This window comes from Carassius carassius, chromosome 17 (genome assembly GCF_963082965.1).
Source record: "Carassius carassius chromosome 17, fCarCar2.1, whole genome shotgun sequence".
NCBI lineage: Eukaryota > Metazoa > Chordata > Actinopteri > Cypriniformes > Cyprinidae > Carassius > Carassius carassius.
In genome coordinates, this window is record NC_081771.1 from 10,034,581 (window position 1) to 10,058,438 (window position 23,858).

General features: G+C 36.0%; 1 protein-coding gene across 2 annotated transcripts in view; it reads left to right on the forward strand.

Moving 5' to 3' along the window:
- Positions 1–23,858, forward strand: part of LOC132161040 (sodium channel protein type 8 subunit alpha-like) — a 55,368-nt gene that overhangs the window by 22,355 nt on the left and 9,155 nt on the right. For both annotated transcript variants that reach the window (XM_059570817.1, XM_059570816.1), the window contains 14 exons: positions 56–119; positions 345–486; positions 2,887–3,093; positions 3,180–3,455; positions 6,941–7,234; positions 10,231–10,363; positions 10,516–10,754; positions 11,676–11,849; positions 12,646–13,005; positions 13,300–13,776; positions 16,410–16,527; positions 16,809–16,963; positions 18,178–18,351; positions 20,734–20,856. In XM_059570817.1, coding sequence (XP_059426800.1) covers positions 56–119; positions 345–486; positions 2,887–3,093; positions 3,180–3,455; positions 6,941–7,234; positions 10,231–10,363; positions 10,516–10,754; positions 11,676–11,849; positions 12,646–13,005; positions 13,300–13,776; positions 16,410–16,527; positions 16,809–16,963; positions 18,178–18,351; positions 20,734–20,856 — 2,936 coding nt within the window. The remainder of the gene's footprint in view (positions 1–55; positions 120–344; positions 487–2,886; positions 3,094–3,179; positions 3,456–6,940; positions 7,235–10,230; positions 10,364–10,515; positions 10,755–11,675; positions 11,850–12,645; positions 13,006–13,299; positions 13,777–16,409; positions 16,528–16,808; positions 16,964–18,177; positions 18,352–20,733; positions 20,857–23,858) is intronic.

The following is a 23,858-nucleotide window of genomic DNA, read 5'->3' on the forward strand; positions in this document are numbered from 1 at the left end:
ACATGGTTTTCACATTTTACAAGTCCATCTTCTTTTCTCTCTCCTCATTTCTCAGAAAACTTCTACTTTCAGCCAGGCATGCTGGATGCGCTGATATGTGGAAACAGCTCAGATGCAGGGTGAAGAGTGAAAACATACACAGACAAACACAATTTTTCCAATAATAAATTATCAGCAGTTATTTAATGTATTTTTAAGTCTAAAGTCTAAATATTTTTTTCCAAATAATAGCACACTTGATGCACTTTTTAATAATGTTTTTTTTATTATTATTGTCAATGTATGATCTGTTAAAAGCACAGACATATGTGTAGTATAGTGTGTTTGCGTGTGTGTTTGTGTAGACGGTGTCCGGAGGGCTATACTTGCATGAAGGCTGGACGCAACCCAAACTATAACTACACTAGCTTTGACTCCTTTGGTTGGGCTTTTCTTGCCCTCTTCCGACTCATGACACAAGACTTCTGGGAGAATCTGTACCAATTGGTGAGCATTCATTCCCCTTACTCTAAGTTTTTTAACCTCACCATGTTGCATGATTATTATTTAAAATGGTTTCTAGTTATTATCTTGGAAATAACTATTAGTATTGTTAGTTAAATGTATATTTCATTCACATTTAGTGTAAAAAGAACTGTAAAGGGATAGTTCACTTAAACATGGAAATTCAGTCATCATTCTTTTTTATGGTAACCAAACAAATCTGGCTACCATTGACTTCCAAAATAACATATAATAGTATTATTATAGTTTATTATTATACTATCATTGTTTTGTAATTATTTGTAATTAAATATTTTCTTTTCATATTTTCTGTCTTTCATCTTCTTTTGAAAGTTTTAGTGTTTTGTTGTGTATTTCTCATTTTTTATTAGTTTTTGTTGAATGTCACATATATGTTTTTTATTATTAATTTTTATTCTAGTTTTAGTTAAACTAAATGAAAACGAGTAATGTTGCTTTGGAAACAAGCTGAAATAAGCTTTTCTATTTTATTTCAGTTAACATTTTATTTTATGGTTTTAGTTTAAGTTAACTATAATAACTTTCTAGAGTTTTAATTTTGGGTTGAATTGTCTCTTATATTCTTGGTAGTCTGATCTAATAATATGTTAAGCAGGAGTGAAATCATGGATGATATTACTTCCCATCCTTCCTTGCTAGCTAGTTAGAAGCTAACAAAATGTTTTCATTTAATTTTTATTTAGAAACAAAGGACAGTAATAGATTTCACGGAATAAATGTACAACCCGAATTCCGGAAAAGTTGGGACGTTTTTTAAATTTTAATAAAATGAAAACTAAAAGACTTTCAAATCACATGAGCCAATATTTTATTCACAATAGAACATAGATAACATAGCAAATGTTTAAACTGAGAAAGTTTACAATTTTATGCACAAAATGAGCTCATTTCAATTTTGATTTTTGCTACAGGTCTCAAAATAGTTGGGACGGGGCATGTTTACCATGGTGTAGCATCTCCTTTTCTTTTCAAAACAGTTTGAAGACGTCTGGGCATTGAGGCTATGAGTTGCTGGAGTTTTGCTGTTGGAATTTGGTCCCATTCTTGCCTTATATAGATTTCCAGCTGCTGAAGAGTTCGTGGTCGTCTTTGACGTATTTTTCTTTTAATGATGCGCCAAATGTTCTCTATAGGTGAAAGATCTGGACTGCAGGCAGGCCAGGTTAGCACCCGGACTCTTCTACGACGAAGCCATGCTGTTGTTATAGCTGCAGTATGTGGTTTTGCATTGTCCTGCTGAAATAAACAAGGCCTTCCCTGAAATAGACGTTGTTTGGAGGGAAGCATATGTTGCTCTAAAACCTTTATATACCTTTCAGCATTCACAGAGCCTTCCAAAACATGCAAGCTGCCCATACCGTATGCACTTATGCACCCCCATACCATCAGAGATGCTGGCTTTTGAACTGAACGCTGATAACATGCTGGAAGGTCTTCCTCCTCTTTAGCCCGGAGGACACGGCGTCCGTGATTTCCAACAAGAATGTCAAATTTGGACTCGTCTGACCATAAAACACTATTCCACTTTGAAATAGTCCATTTTAAATGAGCCTTGGCCCACAGGACACGACGGCGCTTCTGGACCATGTTCACATATGGCTTCCTTTTTGCATGATAGAGCTTTAGTTGGCATCTGCTGATGGCACGGCAGATTGTGTTTACCGACAGTGGTTTCTGAAAGTATTCCTGGGCCCATTTAGTAATGTCATTGACACAATCATGCCGATGAGTGATGCAGTGTCGTCTGAGAGCCCGAAGACCACGGGCATCCAATAAAGGTCTCCGGCCTTGTCCCTTACGCACCGAGATTTCTCCAGTTTCTCTGAATCTTTTGATGATGTTATGCACTGTAGATGATGAGATTTGCAAAGCCTTTGCAATTTGACATTGAGGAACATTGTTTTTAAAGTTTTCCACAATTTTTTTACGCAGTCTTTTACAGATTGGAGAGCCTCTGCCCATCTTTACTTCTGAGAGACTCTGCTTCTCTAAGACAAAGCTTTTATAGCTAATCATGTTACAGACCTGATATCAATTAACTTAATTAATCACTAGATGTTCTCCCAGCTGAATCTTTTCAAAACTGCTTGCTTTTTTAGCCATTTGTTGCCCCCGTGCCAACTTTTTTGAGACCTGTAGCAGGCGTTAAATTTTAAATGAGCTAATTAAGTGGATAAAAGTGTAAAATTTCTCAGTTTAAACATTTGCTACGTTATCTATGTTCTATTGTGAATAAAATATTGGCTCATGTGATTTGAAATTCCTTTAGTTTTCATTTGATTAAAATTTAAAAAACGTCCCAACTTTTCCGGAATTCGGGTTGTAGTTTCTTGACATTTCTTCCCAACGTTTTTCTCTTAGACTCTGCGAGCTGCTGGGAAGACGTATATGATCTTCTTTGTACTGGTGATCTTTGTGGGATCGTTCTACCTGGTGAACCTGATCCTGGCTGTGGTGGCCATGGCTTATGAAGAGCAGAACCAGGCCACCATGGAGGAGGCAGAACAGAAGGAGGCTGAGTTTAAAGCCATGCTGGAACAACTGAAAAGACAACAGGAGGAGGCACAGGTACACAAATACATGCACATCACAAGCAAAACTTCCCTGCGATTTTTTGCATTTATGTTCATCCTCTATTTGTCCCTCATCACTAGGCCAATGCCATGGCAACCTCGGCAGGTACAGTATCTGAGGATGCAGTAGAGGACGACGGAGGAGGGCATCTATCCCGCAGTTCCTCTGAGGCGTCCAAGCTGAGCTCCAAGAGTGCCAAGGAGCGAAGGAACAGAAAGAAAAAGTGGAAGAAAGAACAGGAGGAGAAAGGTGATTGTGAGAAGGTGGTAAAGTCAGAATCTGATGACGGCAGCAAGAGAAGCCGCTTCCGTTTCAGAGACAACAGGCTTGGGCGGAAGGCCTCAATTATGAACCAGGTGAGAGTGGAGTTACTTCCACCCCCCCCAAAAATATAATTTTCACATGATCCTATGTGGTATATGAAATGTCTGGCTAGATAAAGATTGCTAAGTTACAATGAATTTCATAAAGAGTAGATCATCATGTTCATTCAGACTGGAGAAGATGGATATAAGAGGTGTTGTTGTTTGTTGTCATCATAGAATTATTCTCTTTTTGTTAATTCGAGAAGCTATTGACTTTTTTGGTCATTTTAAGTATCAATGTCTATACCAAGATATAGTTTTGGCTATTTATAGAGTGTAACTATTAAGTTTCCTTTAAATTTACACAACAATTCTCAATGCCCAACAAAACCTTAATTAATTCAGTAGACATGTGTAGCGTCTTCAGGGAAGATGGACCAGAAATATGTATATATATAATATGACTCATCTTGGACTACGACGTATACATATATTGTTGAATAAATTGTTCTGTAGAATAAAATCCCCTCCCCCTTAAACATTAATACCACCTGCCATCATCTAGCAATAACAGGTAGAAAATTACATGTAGCAAAATTTGTCTGTTTCCCGTTGAAATTCACCATGCATGTTTGTTTGATAGATAGCATTTTATTATTAACATTAGTGATTTAAAGCTACAACTGTGCTCTCCAATTATACTGCAAAGATTATTTGCTGTTTGTTACATTGCAGTAGCAAGCGGATATAACCTCTGGTGTTTGCTATCTCAGCCCAGTAGAGCCCAGCCCAGCCCTTGATACTACTGTTCTCTGCTCTGTGCAGTCGCTTCCACTTTCCGCTGAGTCATCGTCCATATCACCAGGGTGATTAGACAAAGTGCTTCAGCCTTACACTCAAAGATCAGAACAAGAGGAAGTGTTCTTTCTCAGTGCCCATCTGTCTATCGCTGTAATTCTTTCCATCTCATTCAATGTCTTGCTTTGGGCAGCAGCTTATGGATTTATGATTGTAAAATTTAAAAAGATGTTCTTTGTGCACAGGGCGCATGCAGAAGAGTCTCAAACACTTGAACACCGCATTTGCCTCTTCTTGCTCTTGTTTCGATGAATGCATACAAAATTCTTTCAAAAAACCCTTCTTGGACAGTATCCTCAAAAAAACTGTAGGTTATGTCTAAATTAAAAGTAAACAGCGGAGAAGGAAATCGTATGTGTATCATAGTATGTAGACACTTTGACCTGACCATGTTTTGCAATTAAGTTTTTCTTTATTTGCTAATGTGACCTTTTCACACCACTGACTGAAAAAAAATTAAGCATTATTTGGTTACTGGTCAACAAAGTATTGATCGTTGTGTAAATATTGTCATACTATCAGCTGTCTGAATTTTTGGTTGATTGTAATCCATTACATATCTTTATATCAAAGTTATCTGATATTATCAAAATGAATTTGTTCTCTCTGTGTACTTGTCTTATTTTATTACCATTTTTTAAACTATAGCAAATAAACTGTGATCGTGTTAGAAATGTTGGAGGTGTCTGAATAAATTTTGGTTTGACAGTTTATTGAATTTTTAGAGTAAACACTATGCAGTGCTATTTTACATTTGATTATTCGGTTTCTGTACCTGGACACCTACAAACTTGAAAAAACTTAAACAGTGTGTAAATAGTACACATAAATAAACAGAACAAGCATACAAATTAAACTGTTTCAAACAAGGCCCACTGATACAACCTGCACTGGGACCCCACAGAGTATAAAAACTACTAGTAACTGGTTCACTTTGACTATTATCTTACCAAACCATCTGAATACACAAAAATACAGTATGTTTCAGATAAAATCAACAGAAATTAATACTGCGTTTTTGTTTAAACAAAGCAATAGCTGGATGTATTTGTCCATATTAGGGCCGTATTTCCTGCCATGCCGTTTTGTACTTTCTCACTAAAGTGTCCTCCGGTTACTGCTACTGTATGAATGCAACAAACTGCATTACAGTGTTTAGCACTCCATAACACATCTCTTAATTTTGGATACAAATAAAACACCTGGTCTTCCGTAATTCTTTTCTCTTTAAATTTAAATTTAGATTTATTTACACAGGCCCCTGAAAACCTGTATGTGAATACACTTGCCTGAAAAAGTGCTGGGGACAAATTTATGTTGGAGGGGGGAATAAGCACCCCCCCCCCCACCCCCCAAAAATAAAAATCTACACCGTACTTTCGCTGGCCCAGTGAATTATTTATTTACCTGCTATAAATCTTTCATCTGATGAGAGCAGTAATATAGTGTCCTTAAGCAGGAAGTTATACTCCTGGGCCGCACCCTGCAAATTCTGATCAAATCAACATCGCCGTAAAGAATAAATGCACCTTATTAGGCAATCGCTGCATTTAATTGGAAGCTGTTTTCATGACATTAGTTATTACAGTGAGACCCAACATTTTACTTGTTGGTTTTTTTTTTTTGATACTGTTTTTTTTTCTTCTTCTTAGATTTAGCTCCAAAGCCACTGATTGTTATTGATGTTAGTAACATTATGCAATCTCCATAGTACTTTTACTTTGTATCACTGTGGTCCCAACACTTTACCAGATCAAACCACTTCTCCTTAGTGAGTGATCTGGGTAAAATAGTCCCTTCTGTGAGCACATTTGGGTCTCTTTCTGCTGTACATAGTCTGCAGTGGTCAACCGCTCCATTAGGGGGAAGGCTCTCAGCCGCACCACAGAGAAAATACCTGCGCTAGCAACTAGCGTTCTGCATTATCAGTGAATTTCAGCAAACAATTAGAATGCTACAATATTACTGGTATCAACTAGCATCTTGGATCATCTGTGAATATCGGATGGGAAGGGAATTTTAGCCACAAGTAAGCATTCTGCAGTAAGGCAAATGCTCATTTTTGGTGTATGAGCAAGAGTGTACTTTTTCATTAAACTTCCATCATGTTACACGTTTCCAAAGTGAAATAATTAATTGGATTGTGAGGTATGAGTATTAGAATATGCCAGAATGAAGTCAAATCGAATGGTAAAAGCAATTACTAAATAGCCAGCATTACATATTAGGTTATATTAAATCATATTAAGCAGCATTACTTTAGTATTATTCATTAACTATTAATGCACATTTAATAGTAATCAAAATAAATAAGAATATCAGAAATGTGCAATAAGACAATAAACATCGTCTGTTTTGATTCCATATTGATTTTAAACACTGGTCAGCTTTACCTAGTCCTCTTTCATAAACAAATACAGAACAGTGGCTCTCTGAATACCAGAAGTGCCCTGCAGTTAACTGTTAAATTATTCATTTCATGACTTTGCTCAGCAGTTATTGTTCTCCACCTTACTGAGAGTCACTAGTATTTAATATGTGGAGTCTTCGGCAGATGAATGGTAAACGAGTGCAGTGCAAGTTTTTTTCTTAAGCTTCTCATGTGTAAATGTCATTCTCGCTTCTTACATTCTCTAAGGATCCCTTATTCTCATGTGTGCCGTCCTTGTTTTTTACAGTCCCTGTTGAGCATCCCTGGCTCACCCTTCATGTCCCGCCGCAGCAGTATATTCAGCTTCAAGGGATCGGAGAACGAGTTCGCAGATGACGAGCACAGCACAGTCGAGGAGAGTGAAGACCGCCGTGGCTCCCTCTTTGTCCCGTACAGGCGCAGCAGCTACAGCGGCTACAGCCAGGGTTCCTCACGCATTAACCCACTGGCACCCCACCTAGGCTGCAAGAGAAACAGCACGGTGGACTGCAATGGAGTGGTGTCTCTGATCACGCCTGGGCCTGGCCGGCTACTGCCTGAGGTGAAAATAGATAAGGCAGCTTCTGATGACAGTGTAAGGACGTCCACAGGGGGCAGGTTCAGAGTATAGGCATGACAAAAGTGGCCGATTATGATTCCAGTTCAGATTTTTCCTCTCTCTTTACCTTTTCTTTTACCCCATTTTGACTCTGTCCTTCTAAAGCTCTGTTTCCACTGCAGGAACTTTCCCCAGGAACTATGGACTTTGGGCCAGTACTTCTAGTGTTTCTAATATAGGAACCAGGATCTAAAAAAATGTTCTGGGTAAAATTAGCCTCTCAGAATGTCCCTGCTTTCGAAGTAGAATTTCTTCAAAATTCCGGAACTTTGGGGGCGGGATTTGGGCACTGAACATTCTGATTGGTTGAATTCACGCAGCATTGTATTTCAACCACCGTATATTCGCATAATTTTTTTAAGATATTAATGTTTGTATCAGGAAATGTAGTTTTAAAAGTATTTCAGACCAGAATGTATTTGTTTGAAACTCAAATCTGTGTTTTTTTTTATAAAGACAGCGCCTATTTGAAAATGTGCTTCGCAGATTTCAGAGACGTGAGCTTCACGCGATAAGTGGGAGCTCAGTGCTCATGTTACCGATGAGAGCAGTCTCGATTAATGTCTCAATAGTGGTTAAACATAAGATATAATTTGTTTTGGGTAAATCTAACAGGTAATCCTTGGTCTTTATTCAATTAATCTATCAATAGCCTACTGTTTGATATAATATTTTGCTTCATTATAATTTTTGTACGTTTTCCCTGAACTACAGTTCTGTGGCTATTAATTAGTTTAAATGAAAACTAAAATGGGCAGTGGTGTTTGAAATAATATTTAGTCTTATTGTAAATACAGTGAGGAAAATTCAGTAAGGAAAAAAGGCGAGCTGACAGTTTTTAAGTACACTGCTGTTTGCAGAATTACCGGACTTGCGTCGTCCCGTCCACGCGTGTTCACACTCTAGAGTCGAACTTGCAAAGTCTGAAATACTGAGGATGCAAGTCCAAATTTTGCATATTTTGTATTGAGAAACGCGCGCAGACCTACGTCACCAGACTATTTGCCTAATCCTCTCGGTACTTTAAACTGCGATGAAAACGCAGGCAGCAATAGGGCTGGGGTAAAAAAAAATAAAAAATAGTTCCTGGGAAAAATTTGTTCCAGGAAAATTCAGTGGAAAAGCAGCTTAAGTCTCTGAGTTTCTAACCTGTCTATTCTCTCTCAACCCCTCAACTACTTTTCTTGTTTCTATTTTTATTATTTTATGCAAGTCTTGATCTGCAATCCTACTGTACCAGTCCCACTCCCTGCCAATGCTCTTCCCCTGCGAATGGCATGGCCAATCAAAAAAAAAGAAGAAAAAAAAGAAGAAATTGGGCGAGTTTTTGAGGGGTCCTTTTGTGCACATTAATGCCCATCTTTAAACTAATATGTGCTGTAGCCCCTCCCCTTTTAACCTGAGTTACATACTAATTACATTGCCAAATAATATATAATAAGGTACCTATAATATTTTTCAGGTCACACTATTGTATTTTACCCATTCCACATCAACCCATCAACCGCAACCTCAGATTTGTCATTTTATTTATTTCTATGTAGTTTTCCACGTCAATTCTTTCAGAATTTCAGGACCACTCTGCTCCCTCCAAAAAAGTGTTATGCAAGAAAAACCTACCCTAACATTACCAATAACAGCATACTGCCTCATTTTAGTTAGCATGGTGGATTGACATCCTTATACTCTCTTTGCCTTTTCCTCCTGTGTGTGAAGCATGATCTCAGGCCCAGTTTTCACCCAGCTTTATAGCATGCTGTTTCAGACATTCACCTGAACATGCTGCTGTCACCAAGTAATTGCATTGTAAAATAGATTATCTTTGAAACAGTGGAAGGAACTGTTAACAGATAAACAGAAAAACATTGTCTTGACCAAAATTATATTCAAAAGACTTTTCTAATGGCAGTGAAAGCTGGGCCTCAAGCAATGTGTGAATTTTCTTCTTGCATCATGATATTCTCTGGAGAACAAATAGGCAACGTTTTGAGCAGCTAGCAGTAATGAATGAATAGTCTTGTAACTAAAGGTAGTAAATAGGTGTCTCTCATTCAAAATCTCAGATGTACAGTTAAATGAAAAAAAAGTTTTTTTTTGCTCAAACTATTCCTCTAAGGCAGCGATTCTGAGTCTTTGACTCCAAGGTCCCCCATTCTCCACAACAATATTTAAAGGCCCAATTACTTTTTTAGTTGGTTGTGATTTAATGGATTAAGCATAAGAACTTTTTACAAATATTTTACTCTCAATTTCTACCTGATAGATGAATGTATATTCATAAAACGCCTATATAACTATAAGATTTTATTAAATTACATTGCTTTTCCAGGTCTAGAAATCATATTAGACTAAATTAGACTACCTCATATACCAAGGTTTTTCAAGACCTTTTTCTTGAAAAAAAAACAAAAAAAAAACAAAGGTTGTGGAGCAGGTGACCTAAAATAAGAAATATCCTTGTTGTTTGTCGAATTTTAAATAATTTCGTCATCTTGAAGTCCTTCTAGTTGAGAATCACTATAAGGCTTCTACTATTTATAAAATTTATATATATTTATAAATGTGTTCATCTAGTGTAGAAAAGTTGAACTTCACATTGCCGTTGGGTCTGTAAGAGAATTAGCTATGGTTCATCCATGTGCCATTGTCTTGCAAAAATCGAATTGTAATTTAGTAAAGCCAGTTTGAGAAGGGTTTAAGTACAATACTTCACAGTGTGGTTTAGAGAGATAGAACCCACTTAGAAATGTATCAGAGAACTCAGCAATGTCTAAATGGAACAATAAAAGTTGAGTGTGATTTGCAGGTTAGTTTGGGCTTGTGTTTTTGTCAGCATGTGCATGTGTGTTGGCATGGGTTAAAATGTTTCTATAAAAATAAAATCCTTTTTTTCTGATTGCTCTTTGTATTTCTCCACATTATATCACTCTTGTCCACAGACTACAGAGGTGGAGGGAAAGAGAAAGCACTCAGGTTCTCTAATGGTGTCGGTTGACCAGCTCAATACTTCCTTTAGCCGGAAAGAGCGAGCCAACAGTGCTATGACTGTTGTCACCAACACGTTGGTGGAAGGTATTGTGTGACATCTGTCTTTCCGTCTGTCTGTTTACTATGATACCAAAACATAGCAAAACCATAATGATGTCAAATTATAGTTCCATATTTCATATTTCTTGCTCAAAAAACATAGGCCTCAGATTTTCTCCTTATTTATGTCACCACAGAGCTGGAGGAGTCTCAGAGAAAATGTCCGCCCTGCTGGTATAAGTTTGCTAACATATTCTTGATATGGGAGTGCTGTCCTATCTGGATAAAGATAAAAGAGATAATGAACCTCATAGTGATGGATCCGTTTGTAGACCTGGCTATCACTATATGTATTGTGCTGAACACAGTCTTCATGGCCATGGAGCATTATCCCATGACACCACACTTTGAGGAAGTGCTTTATGTCGGAAATCTGGTGAGAATGTTTTTCATTTTCTTTTATAGTTTTTTCTTTTTAATAGAAATGACCAAAGTAGTGTGGAAACTCATATACACAACTAAATGCAAAATTGAACTGAATGCCAAATGGCTTTTTAACTTCTGTTAGGATCTTTTTAATTAGTAATATTTTGTTTCACTGATTATGGTTGTGGACTTTAATACGAACATGTTTACTTGCATGAGGTAAACCTCATAAAATGTAATTAATTATGCACCATGAAGGCCTCATTATTTTATTTTAAAACATTAAATGTTTTAAATGTCTTACAGTTCTGTTCCTGTTTCTGTATTATTGGTATTAATATCTAATTGTACTTTTGATACAAAGTTGATACAAAACACAAATATTCTGATTCCTTTCATTTGCCATGTTAATATCATTATTTGGACCTTTTCTTAATAAATATTTGTATATACAATATTTCTTTAATTGATTGACATATCATGTTATTGATTTAATCGCAATTTTTAATCAACTGATAGTCCTAAATTCAGTCGTTTCCTTTCTCAGTTCTAACCATATCCTCATTTCTGTAATGAGCAGCAATGCTGGACCCTGTCCCACATTTCCATTTTAAGTTATGTCTCTGGCAGTGCGGCACTGTCTGTATCTGATGGACCTACATTAAAAAATGCAGCCTCCATTAAACCAGTCTTCCACTACCGTTCTAGTTTTTGTTATCTTCCACTACCAATCCATTGCTCCGCATATATGCAATTTAGTGATCACACATCATGATACAGGCACAATCAATGTTAATTTGCAATCCAAATACCTTTTTTCTATGGACTAGATACTAATATACTTTTATGTGATGTTAATGTATCATCAACATTTTCCCTTGACCTTGTTGAGATTGTGTTAATGACATTTTTCTTTGTCTTTTTATCTCAGGTGTTCACAGGAATCTTCACAGCTGAAATGTTTGCCAAGCTGGTAGCCATGGATCCATACTACTACTTCCAGGAGGGCTGGAATATCTTTGATGGCTTCATTGTGAGCCTGAGTTTGGTGGAGCTGGGGCTGGCTGATGTAGAGGGCCTGTCTGTGCTCAGATCCTTCAGATTGGTGCGTTATGAGTGAAGACATGTTCGTGCACATGTTTTTCTGTAATAGATAATACCAAATTTGATTAAAGGTATAAGCATCTCTTGTGTCTTGTATTTGCATTTACCCTACTCTACTGTTGTATGTAGGGATGTCAAAGGTACTAGATCCACAGTAGTTTTTATTTTTATTTTTTACTTACCTAAAGTCTGATTTGTTCATATTTTAATAAACTGTGTAAAAATGCAATACACAAAATTAATTAATTTTGATATTTTACAGACTACAGACTTTATCAACTATCAACTACAGACATTTTTGTATCATGACATCCATAGTTGTATACACTTCACCATTCAAAAATCAGGGGCCAGTAAAATATTTTTTTTTTATTTTAAGAAATTAATTTTATTTATCAAGGATACATTAAAATAATAAAAAAGGGACAGTGAAGACATATTTCGGAAAATAACATCTTCTTTTCTATTCAGATGTCTATTTATCAAATAATACTGAAAAATACATATCACGGTTTCCGGTTTGAGGACCAAATCGACATATTAGAAGGATTTTCGAAGGGTCTTGTGACAGAGTAATGGCTGCTGAAATTTCATCTTTGCCATAAATTTTAAATTGCATTTTAAAACAGAAAAGAGTTATTTTAAATCGTAATAACAGTTTACAATAAGTTTTAATGTGCCACAGTGCGCATAAGAGATTTCTTTAAAACAGAAAAAATATTTTTGAACAGTAGAGTAAAATGTCTTATCCTATGATTCTGAACCTTTTGTGAATCCCAAACTTCTCTCTCATACAGCTGAGGGTGTTTAAGCTGGCTAAATCATGGCCCACTCTGAACATGCTGATCAAGATTATTGGTAACTCTGTGGGAGCTTTGGGGAACCTGACCCTGGTGCTGGCCATCATCGTCTTCATCTTTGCTGTGGTGGGCATGCAGCTGTTTGGGAAGAGCTATAAAGACTGTGTGTGTAAGATTGCCCAAGAGACCTGCAAGCTTCCCCGCTGGCATATGAATGACTTTTTCCACTCCTTCCTTATTGTGTTCCGGGTGCTGTGTGGAGAATGGATCGAAACCATGTGGGACTGTATGGAGGTGGCTGGACAAACAATGTGTCTCACTGTATTCATGATGGTGATGGTCATTGGAAACTTGGTGGTGAGTTTTAGAGTTCTTCTCTGCTCAGTTACTTTCCAGTATGGCAGTTTCTTTGTCACTATTTCCTAAATAATGTCTATCCCACCTGTCATTTTGTGGTTCAAATGGATGCTTGCAGGCCTCATTGGGGTTTGCACGTTTGTAAAATAATGCCGTATACAAGATGCATTGTGGTGACATAATGGCAGGGCTTGAGCAAAATAAATTACAGATGGGACAACCTAAGGTCTTGTGGTCTTCAAGTCTTCATCATACAGTATGTAAAAGCTAAAGCTGTGATCTTCTCTTGATCAGGTGCTGAACCTGTTCTTGGCCTTGCTGCTCAGCTCCTTCAGTGCTGATAATCTGGCAGCCACAGATGATGACGGTGAGCTGAACAACCTGCAGATTTCAGTGATCCGCATTAAGAAGGGTATCGCTTGGTTTAAAATTCACATGCGTCTCCTGGTGGCCCACATCATGAAGAAGAAACCTTTGGAAGATGAAGACAAACCTCTTGACGACATGTATGACAAAAAACTCAACATCATAGGTAACCACACCGGTGTTGACATCAAATGTGGCGATCTGAACTACGCCAAGAACGGTAATGGCACCACAAGCGGCATTGGTAGCAGCGTAGGAAAGTACATGATTGATGAGGAGCCCATGTCCTTCATACACAACCCCAACCTAACGGTACGGGTTCCCATCGCTTTGGGAGAGTCGGACTTTGAGAACCTCAACACAGAGGACTTCAGCAGTGAGTCGGATGTGGAAAATAGCAAAGATGTGAGTATTATTAAAGTCCCTTTTAAGGAAAGTCAATTCACTTGGTGGCCATATTTGCAACATTGATTTTTTTATGGATTGCAAGACTAACTCCTATCTACTTGAATGGGGAAATGCTAAAATCTCAAAAATCTATCAGAGGAAAAAATTTGGAAAAATTGTAGCCCTTACAGTATTCTTTGAGGAAATGAAAATGGCTTACCGCTGCTTACTGTAACATTCATAAAGATCATCATTTTGAGCCCTTGTTGCTTTTTGCATCATTTCACTTTCAGAAAAAGTTAGCTTCTGTATTCTGGCAGAGACATACTTTATTTTCCTGGCACACTGAAAATTATTGTCTATCTGCATTTGGTTGCACCTCTTTATATATTTCCCGAGGCCATATTAGGGCTTTTTGATTAAAGATGATTTCTCTATTAATAAAATGCCAAAAGAACACTCCTTGAGTCAGCAGAGCATGACTCAAATAAATATAGATAACGAGGACTGCATTGACTTGTACAGTTTTAGAGAAGCAGACTAGTCATTTCTATTTTGTTTGATATTTTGACAAATGCATTAAGCTCAAATGCATATATCTTAATTAATCAAATGATACAAAATTTAATAAGGGAGTATGATCAATCTATGGCGGTATGTGTTTGAAGAGCGTGACTAGATGAAATCAATGTCAGTAGTTGATTACAGACTGCAGATTACAGCAGTATGGGTGGATTAAGGCTTTGCAGGCAGTATAAGAATGTTGAGTTGTGCTATTCCTGTGATTTATTGCCATGCTGCTTCTGCTGACTGCTGAGCCACTCAGCCAAAGAATAGATGCAGTCCACCCCAGATGCTGTAATGTTTTTCCTTTGCATTTTTGGTCAAACACATGCATTTGTGTGCACACAAATTTCAATAAAATTGGGTTATTAAATCTGTGGCAACAAGAGAGCAACAAAAAGCGTTGCTAGCCATTAAAAGTTAATACTGTTTTATGTATGTTTTACCATGCTACCAGGCACAAGAATTAATCAGAAAACAATGTCAGTGATCACTTATCATCCAAAATCATATGTAGTTCAAAATTTGAGTTTACCTGCAGCTCTCAATGTGAGGATCAAGCATGAGTTTTCGTGAATTGAGTAATAGTGAGAACTGAGTAAGAAAAAAAACATTTATAATTGATATTAGCACACACATAAATTTATAGTGACTCTCTTGTCATTGTCCTGGTCTCTGTGCAAAGACTGGGTCACCTTGACCCAGTTAAGACGTAACAGATCCACGGCTGAACTACACATGCTGAACATCTAGCCAGTGGCATCACAGTAGATCATTCATGTTAGCCAATCAAAGCAGTGCTGGTTGGGTCTTCATTTTTGATTGGCCAGGCTGGGTCAGGGAGGACTGCAGTGGTGGTGTGTAAGGGTTGCTTGATTCTTTTGATGCTTTCGACTGCCGGTGTGTGTATTAATGTTTCCGGTTTAATAAAACTGCTGTGTCATCCTGGCCTGCTGTGATCAGGGTCAGGCTTTTCCAGTAGGCTGAGGAATATGTTTTTTGTGTTTGTATGGGTATCACATGCCTGTGTGTGTGTGTGTGTGTGTGTGTGTGTGTATGTGTGTGTGTGTGTATATGCTAATTCACTTTTTTAAAGCTTTTGATGAACTGTGCACAAGGCTTATATGTCACATTTAGGTAGCTTCCTTGTAAAAATATAATATAATTTAAATATTATATAATATAAACATTTAGGAACATCAAGATTTAATATGAAAACTTGTAGTAAATGAATAATCAAAAAATAACGTTTTTGTTTTTTGGCCCAATACAAGTCAGGTGCTACTTATTTTCCAGGAAATATAATATAATATAATATAATATAATATAATATAATATAATATAATATAATATAATATAATATAATATAATATAATATAATATAATATAATATAATATAATATAATATAATATAATATAATATAATATAATATAATATAATATAATATAATATACACATTATAATTTAATACATTTTAGGTTATTGTGTATTTATTTTCAAATAATAATCAAAATTATTATTATTGTTATTATAACAATATTATCTTTATTAGATTACAAGAGATGTTAATGATGTTGACAAATATATATTTTTCAGTTGCTGGCTAGACATAAATACAGATGTGATGTTCCATATGAAACAAAACTGAAATCAATACACAACACCTGATTTGCATAAAATACAGCAAAAAGTCATTCATCACTGTCTGATTTGCACATGTAGATGACAGTTTTTAACCTTGTTAATTTTAGTGTTGAGGCAAGGTTAATTGTGTCTTGGGTAGAGTGAATGCTAATTAAGCTAGACACCCAGAAGAACACTGAAGGTTAGTGCTAGGACACATCTGGCTTCAGTTTATGACTTACTAGTGGCTTACAATTTGACTCAGTCTCTGTTACTCATGTTCTGGTATCTATTTATATTGTATCTTGCATTCAGGGATTTCTGTGGACTAACACAATAGCAGAAGGTTTTCACTGGAGAAAGCAGTGATTGGAGAGGTGGATTCAGGATCACCTTGTGTTGACCTTGTTTTGAGACCATCTGTATCACATGTACACTGATACATCTGTGTTTTTCTCCCCAGCTGGATGACACCAGCTCTTCAGAGGGAAGCACTATCGACATAAAGCCTGATAAGGAGGAGATGGCTGTAGTGGAGGTCGTGGAGGAGTACTTAGACCCAGAGGCCTGCTGGACTGATGGTGAGAAATGAATGCACATTTGTTCCATAGGGAATGTTCTTGATATAAATCTAACTTTTAATATTATATATCTGTGATACTTCATCTATGATATAATCTATAAATTAATTAATTAAAATCAATCAAATATATACATATCAGCTGAGAAAAATGACTAATAAAATTGGTAAAAGAAATGGTAAAGCAGTCAGTTTTTTTTTAGCTTTAGGCAATAAAGCATTCATTGTGAGTGTTGAATTGATGTAAATGTGTATTCAGTAGATGTGTTGTATGTTTTTCAGCCTGTGTGGCACGGTACAAATGCTGTGACGTGCCTATCACCGAGGGCTGGGGAAAATACTGGTGGTTCCTGAGGAAAACTTGCTACCTCTTAGTTGAACACAACTGGTTTGAGACAGTCATCATTTTCATGATTCTGCTGAGCTCTGGAGCTCTGGTGAGGTCACACACATGATACCGTTTCCAAAAAAATAAATAAATAAAGTAGACGGTGATATTAATTGCTAATATTCTCTCTAAGTGCAAAGGTGTAAACCACATTCCACGGATGCAGTACACTTTAATGTTCCATTCATTTTTGCACAGCGTTTGAAGCACATATTCCATCTATTTAAAGATCAAATAAATAAATACATCCATACACACACACATACACATACTTTAATTTATTGGCAATATTTATTCATAACCACAAACCAATATTTGGTCCCAAACTTGTTAATGCTAAGATATTCTGAACGTTAAGCTTATTTTTTCCCCTTACCATTGTTGAAAAAAAAAAAAACATTTGAAAGAGTTACGGGCCTTTAGTTTATACCCTCATCTTTGAAAGTGATGCAAATAACCTTTATGCATATTACAGATAAATCAGTTATTTAATTTGCTATAAATTAGATAAAGAGTGGAGACCTCAAAATGTCTATGCCCATTCATAAGCTCTTATGGCAACCTTATGGCAACATCAACAAAAAGGATTTACAGAAGTTGAAAGAAATAAAGACTGAGATAAAGATTCTGAAAAAGGATTGGAAGATATATGGGCAGAGTGTGTGGGAAACTAATGTGATATAATGCTAGTGCAGGTAGATTTTAATGTGATTGAGGCTTCATAGCATACTATGTGGTATATGATCTATGTAAGTACCTAATGGCTATCACTATATTGCACTGTACCGGCCCTGCACCTAAGCAGTCTGTCTTGGGCCTGCAGTATTTCATGTCTGCTGTTAGGGACTGTAGCCAAATGCTGTAGAAATGGCCCAACATGCAGACAATTCTGCTGCCTCTCTCACAGCTACTGTTAGGGATCTTGCACAAACTACCACTAAAGTAAAAGAGTGAGCTAATGTAATTGGGGTTGCAGTGCCACACTTTGGTGATGTCCGGTACTGAAGGTGAAGAATGATCGTGGGGAAAGAAGCAGCTGATAAATCTTAAACATTTGATCAAACAACCATGTTTGAAAATAAGATTTAACAAACATTCATCAAAATCGAGTTACCATAATTTACTTTTTTTATTTTAATGTAAATTTAAAATGTTTTCATGTGGTTTACTCTTAAAAAAAATTAAGATTAATTGAACATTCAGAAACTAGATGTGCTAAGTAAATGTAAAAAAAAATATGCCTTTATCTGTTTTGTTTCTAAGGCATTTGAGGATGTATACATTGAACAGAGAAAAACCATCCAGGTCATTCTAGAATATGCAGACAGAGTCTTCACATACATCTTCATCCTGGAAATGTTGCTGAAATGGGTAGCCTATGGCTTTGTCAAATACTTCACCAATGCATGGTGCTGGCTGGACTTCTTCATTGTGGATGTAAGTAACTTACACTAATGTCTATAAATCACAGCTGTTATCCCTTGCACTGCCTCACATCAGATGGACTATTCTGCAGATATATGCAGTAGTTTTGAGTGTTTCATGGTGCACTGTTAATTAGTTATATTTCCAATACAAAAAAACATATTTTTCTATTCTATTCTATTCCTTTTGTTCCTCGTGATCTGCTCTAAGATCATTGGCCATTGTCTTTATGCCGAGCTCACACTGCATGATTTTAGCCCTGATTTTCACCTGCAGACAGGTTTTGCCAAATTGCAGACAAATGCCCAGAATCTGAGGCAAATCGTTGCTTGTTCACGCGAGTGACATTATCAAAGATTTAAAGCATCACTACATTATAAGCTACATTATAAAATGCACAAAACGTTGCTTCACTTTCGAGTACTAAGATTTGTGTATATAAAATTTTCCCAGCAGAAGTAGGCTATGTTACGAAAGTCATCTTTTTTAATGTTTGTTTGGGGAGGACATATTGTAGACCACAATATCAGCGTAATGTTGCATTATTTCCTTATCACTTCTCGTGTGCCTTTGGTTATGAAACATAGTTTGTGGACCAAACAGAGTTGTCTGCGATTCTTTCTATTGTAAAGTCATGCAGTGTGTAACCTCCTGTCGCCGATCTATAGTGCAATATGAACACAGCAGCAGCTGAATGCTACCCCAGATAGCTGTGCTGTGTGAAAACAACGATGATTCGATTGATTTTGAAAATCATACAGTGTGAACTCGGCATTAGACTGATCTTAAAATTAAATTTGATCTTAACTGAGTGCTGAGGTCATGTTTCCATAATTTGTATACTAATAATATTTATTCATTCTTGTTATACATGTACTGATGTTTCTGTAGAACAGAAACATTGTTACTAGTGACATTGTTGCCTTATTTTATTTCAATGTATTTCCCCTTTTCACAGTATAAACATCAGCAAAAAACAATCATCATCTACAAACAAAAAAAATATGTTTAATGTGAATCCTGGGTATTTGAACAGAATAAGCCTGAGTTTGTCCAGTTGGAATCATGAAAATGTGAATGTAAGAAAATGAAAACGAAGTTTTACACAATTCATCAATATCATTTTATATCTAGATTATTCATTTAGTTTAAACCACACAGAAAAAAAATCAACATTTATTATGACTCATTCATATTGCTTTTCCGTGTCTTAAAATTCAAGTAAGAAATCCAAGTGTAAATTCCAGTAAATTATCCAAAGTTCACATACATAGGTTTCAAAATATTTTAGCATTTTTAATTAAAAAAAGTTTTTTAATGCAATTGTTAGTTTAATTTAATTTTTTAATACATTTTAATAAATTTCAATATTTTTAGTGTAACTAATGCTAAAAAAACATTGCTTTTTTTTTCTTTGAAATTGATTTTATTAAAAAAAAAATCCTACTTTCTTTTTTAAATTGATGTAGATAGATATTCTTGTAAATTAACTTGTAAAAATGATTCATTTGGAAATGGCTGACATGATATTGACATCAAAGACAATACCACAAACTAACACATCTAAATGACTGCCCACATTTATAAACATAGCCTGTTTTGGTTTGCTGCTGCAGTTGTGTATTGATTACATGTCTATGTGGATATAAGTCCTAAAAATGGTAAGTTATTGTCCCTGACAGGCACTGTAACCTTGTCTCTCTATAGTGCTGATGGACACAGAGGGCCTGAGGGGGCATAAGAGGGCCGGGAAGTGAGGGGCCAGGGTAAGGTCTCTGCTAGGACTCTCTTGTTCTTTTACAGGAGTTCCTCTCTCTCTCTGCCTCCTTACTCTCCCAAACCGCCCTGTTACCTAAATGACTCTCAAATGGTCTTGTATGTACCATACGCGGTTGGTGTTTGTACGTATTGTGTGTATCTTGTGCGTAAAAAGTACAGTGAACTTGCTTGTAAGTTTGTGCACACCTCTTCTCTATATGTGTCCCTTCACCTCTGTTTTTTATATTTCTCAACCAAAAGTTTCCTTCCAGGTTTGCTGTAAGCTGCTTTCCATGCTTCGTCCACCTGTGATACCAAAAACAAATCGCATACTAAGATCAAAACTATTGTTTTTATTTGGGTTGCCCAACATACAGTACCTATGACTGGTTAACCCCATGTTTAACCTGAATCTCTCCTTCTCTCTCTCTCTCTCTCTGTTGTTGAATACAGATACTGTATATGCATACATACATGAGCAAATCCTTCTGTATGTATGTATATATCTGTTTACTGCCTTTCCAGCTCAGTGTCAATATAGGGTCCCCTCTCTTTCTCCTTGACGTCCTCCTTGACTCTAACACTTTGGCCCATCTCTTTCTCTCTCCCTCCCTTCCTCTTTCTCTCTTTGTATAGGTGTCTATAGTCAGCCTTATAGCTAATGCGCTGGGCTACTCAGACTTGGGCCCCATAAAGTCCCTGAGGACTTTGAGGGCTCTCAGGCCCCTGAGAGCTTTGTCCCGGTTTGAGGGCATGAGGGTAAGATCCAGGGCTGCCCTATGCATGCCAGTCACTCTGTGAGAACACGACTGCATGCCAAAACCACCATTGTGCAGAAAGCAAAACCACAGCTATAGAGGAATAAGCAAACCTATCAGGATTCTGGAAATCCAAATGACATTGTTTTTTGGCTAAACCTATCCTTCAAGTGCATGTATTTTAAAACTCTCCGCATGGAAAACCCTTTCAACATTGCGTCATGATGCAGCTGAAATATGAAGATTTAGCTTCCTTTTATTGATTTCTTAGATGTCTAGAAGAATACTGAAATTCCTTTTCCAGTCAATTGCGATCGCAAATAATCTTATAGCAACTTTTGGGGAAACTTATGGTTTTTAGAATAAAGACGATAGGGGATATTATGTGAAGCTGCCTCATCACAACCATTCATTTCTTTTGTCTGGTTACCATTTATGCAACATAGGTTAAAGGCCTTTTTGTGATGTTTCTAGCATCCAAAATGCCTTAAAGGTTCAGTGTTTCTCTTTCAAAGAACCTCTGCCACTTTCTAAAGTCATCCTTCTGTCTTCACCCTGCTCTTTTCTGCAACCTAAAACTTATCCACCAATTCCTGCATCCTTACTCCAGTCATTACAGAATAACAAAAAAAAGTTTTCTCAAGGTGTCTAATTACAAAATATCTGGTTAAGGTTAAAATAAGGTTAATTGGCCGGCCGTATGTTAGGGTTAAATACAGTATAATATTCGCTTGATAATTTGAGCTATAAAAGATACAGCATGGTTAAAAATCACATTTAATTTTTATGCATCAATAATTTTTCGATCACTCACAACAACATTTTTAAATTATGTCAAAAATACATAATTTTCTATGGAAGGCATTTTCTGCCAAATTTAAATAAATAAATGAAATGATTAAAATTAAAATTAAAACCAGATTAACGATTTCATTACAGAAAACTGTACGCAAAATATGTGACAAAATTGAGAATGAAATTAAATTATTTCATTTTCACGGTGACATACCTGTCAAATTGAAAAATAAAATGCAATTGGTGATTTCACATTTCATTTTCAATACAGTCTCAAGGCAAGACTGCCAATATTAAAATGAAAAGCCAAACGTGAAAAAGAAACTACACATACAGTTTTTACAAAGCTCTTTATTAACGCTCACGCAATAATAGTGACACAATTCAAATTTAAATGTAAATTTTACTTGTCATTTTAATTCCTCTTTTATTTCACTGTTTTCATTTTCGTTTTCGTTTTCAAAGACAACCTGCATGCAAATTATATGTTAATGAGTGGGTGTGGCTCAATTACGTTTTTACGTGGAGGAGCTATAATGGCGGTTATGGCCAGTATAGCAGCAGAATTAAACCAGCTTGCAAACATTTCGGATGATAATGACTTCATTTTGCTACGAGTTGAATCTATCTTGGATACACTGGACATTTTGCAGCCGTCACAAACTCAGCAGACAGCAGATTTTCCGGGGAGTCTCGTGGAGGCTCAGGCCAAGGAACTGCAGTGGGTCGAGGGTTTGACACATGCTGGTCAGGCTGGTTGTTTCTTCCACGTTCTAATGCTGCAGCAGCTTCCCGCAAAAGCTCACTAACAGATTCGCTATGTCTGGATTACAATATATTCACATTTTAATGTCGTTTCACACATTGTTTCAACCACCATTCAACTCATGCACACGAGACTTCGACGACTGTCTCTAGCACTGTTACTAGAATAAGCCACACCCAATCATTAACATATAATTTGCATGTAGGTTGTTTTTGAAAATGAAAACGAAAATGAAAACAGAGAAATAAAAGAGGAATTAAAATGACAAGTAAAATTTACATTTAAATTTGAATTGTGTCACTATTATTGCGTGAGCGTTAATAAAGAGCTTTGTAAAAACTGTATGTGTAGTTTCTTTTTCACGTTTGGCTTTTCATTTTAATATTGGCAGTCTTGCCTCGAGACTGTATTGAAAATGAAATGTGAAATCACCAATTGCATTTTATTTTTCAATTTGACAGGTATGTCACCGTGAAAATGAAATTATTTAATTTCATTCTCAATTTTGTCACATATTTTGCGTACAGTTTTCTGTAATGAAATAGTTAATCTGGTTTTAATTTTAATTTTAATCATTTCATTTATTTATTTAAATTTGGCAGAAAATGCCTTCCATAATTTTCAGCCCTTTAAGACAAATGTTGAAGACTAATAGACAATGTCGATGAAAAGCAAAATCAGAAGACAGTAGACCATTTTCTAAATAATTCTTTGATCGCTAGAACTTAAATAGAATTTGTATCCGTATTAAAACTAGTTTATTGTATCCTAATCTCTTTTTTTTCACAGCAGTACTTCAATACTTTTCACTCAGTTGTTCATATTCTAGTTTTATCCCTTTGCCATTGCATATCATGTAGAATGCATGTTCTTGAAGGTGTTAGAAGAAAGTCATGTTCCCTCCTTGGTTCTGTTGTAGCTTATGTCTGCGATTACATAACCATCTCATTGACTCATATACACCAGGCATATTTGCTGAGCAAGCTCCACTGATTAACTGAATGCCAGGAGTATGTACAGGTCATATTTCACTACCAGAGAATGATTTGTTTTTTAGTGCTGTCAAACATCCACAATAAAGGTTTTTGTTCACATTATGTATGTGTGTACGGTGTATATTTATTATGTTTATATAAATACACACACATTATATTTAAGAAAAATGTGTTATGTTTATATATATATGTATATATATATATATATATATATATATATATATATATATATAAATATATTTATCTGTGATATAAATAATATAACTATATACATGTAAATATTTTATAAATATACAGTATACTTTGTGTGTGTATTTATATATATACATAATAAATATACACAGTACACACACATTATTTAAACCAAATCTTTTATTTAGGATGTGATTAATTGTGATTTATCGTTTAACAGCACTATTTTTAACTTATTTTATAGAACTTTTGATA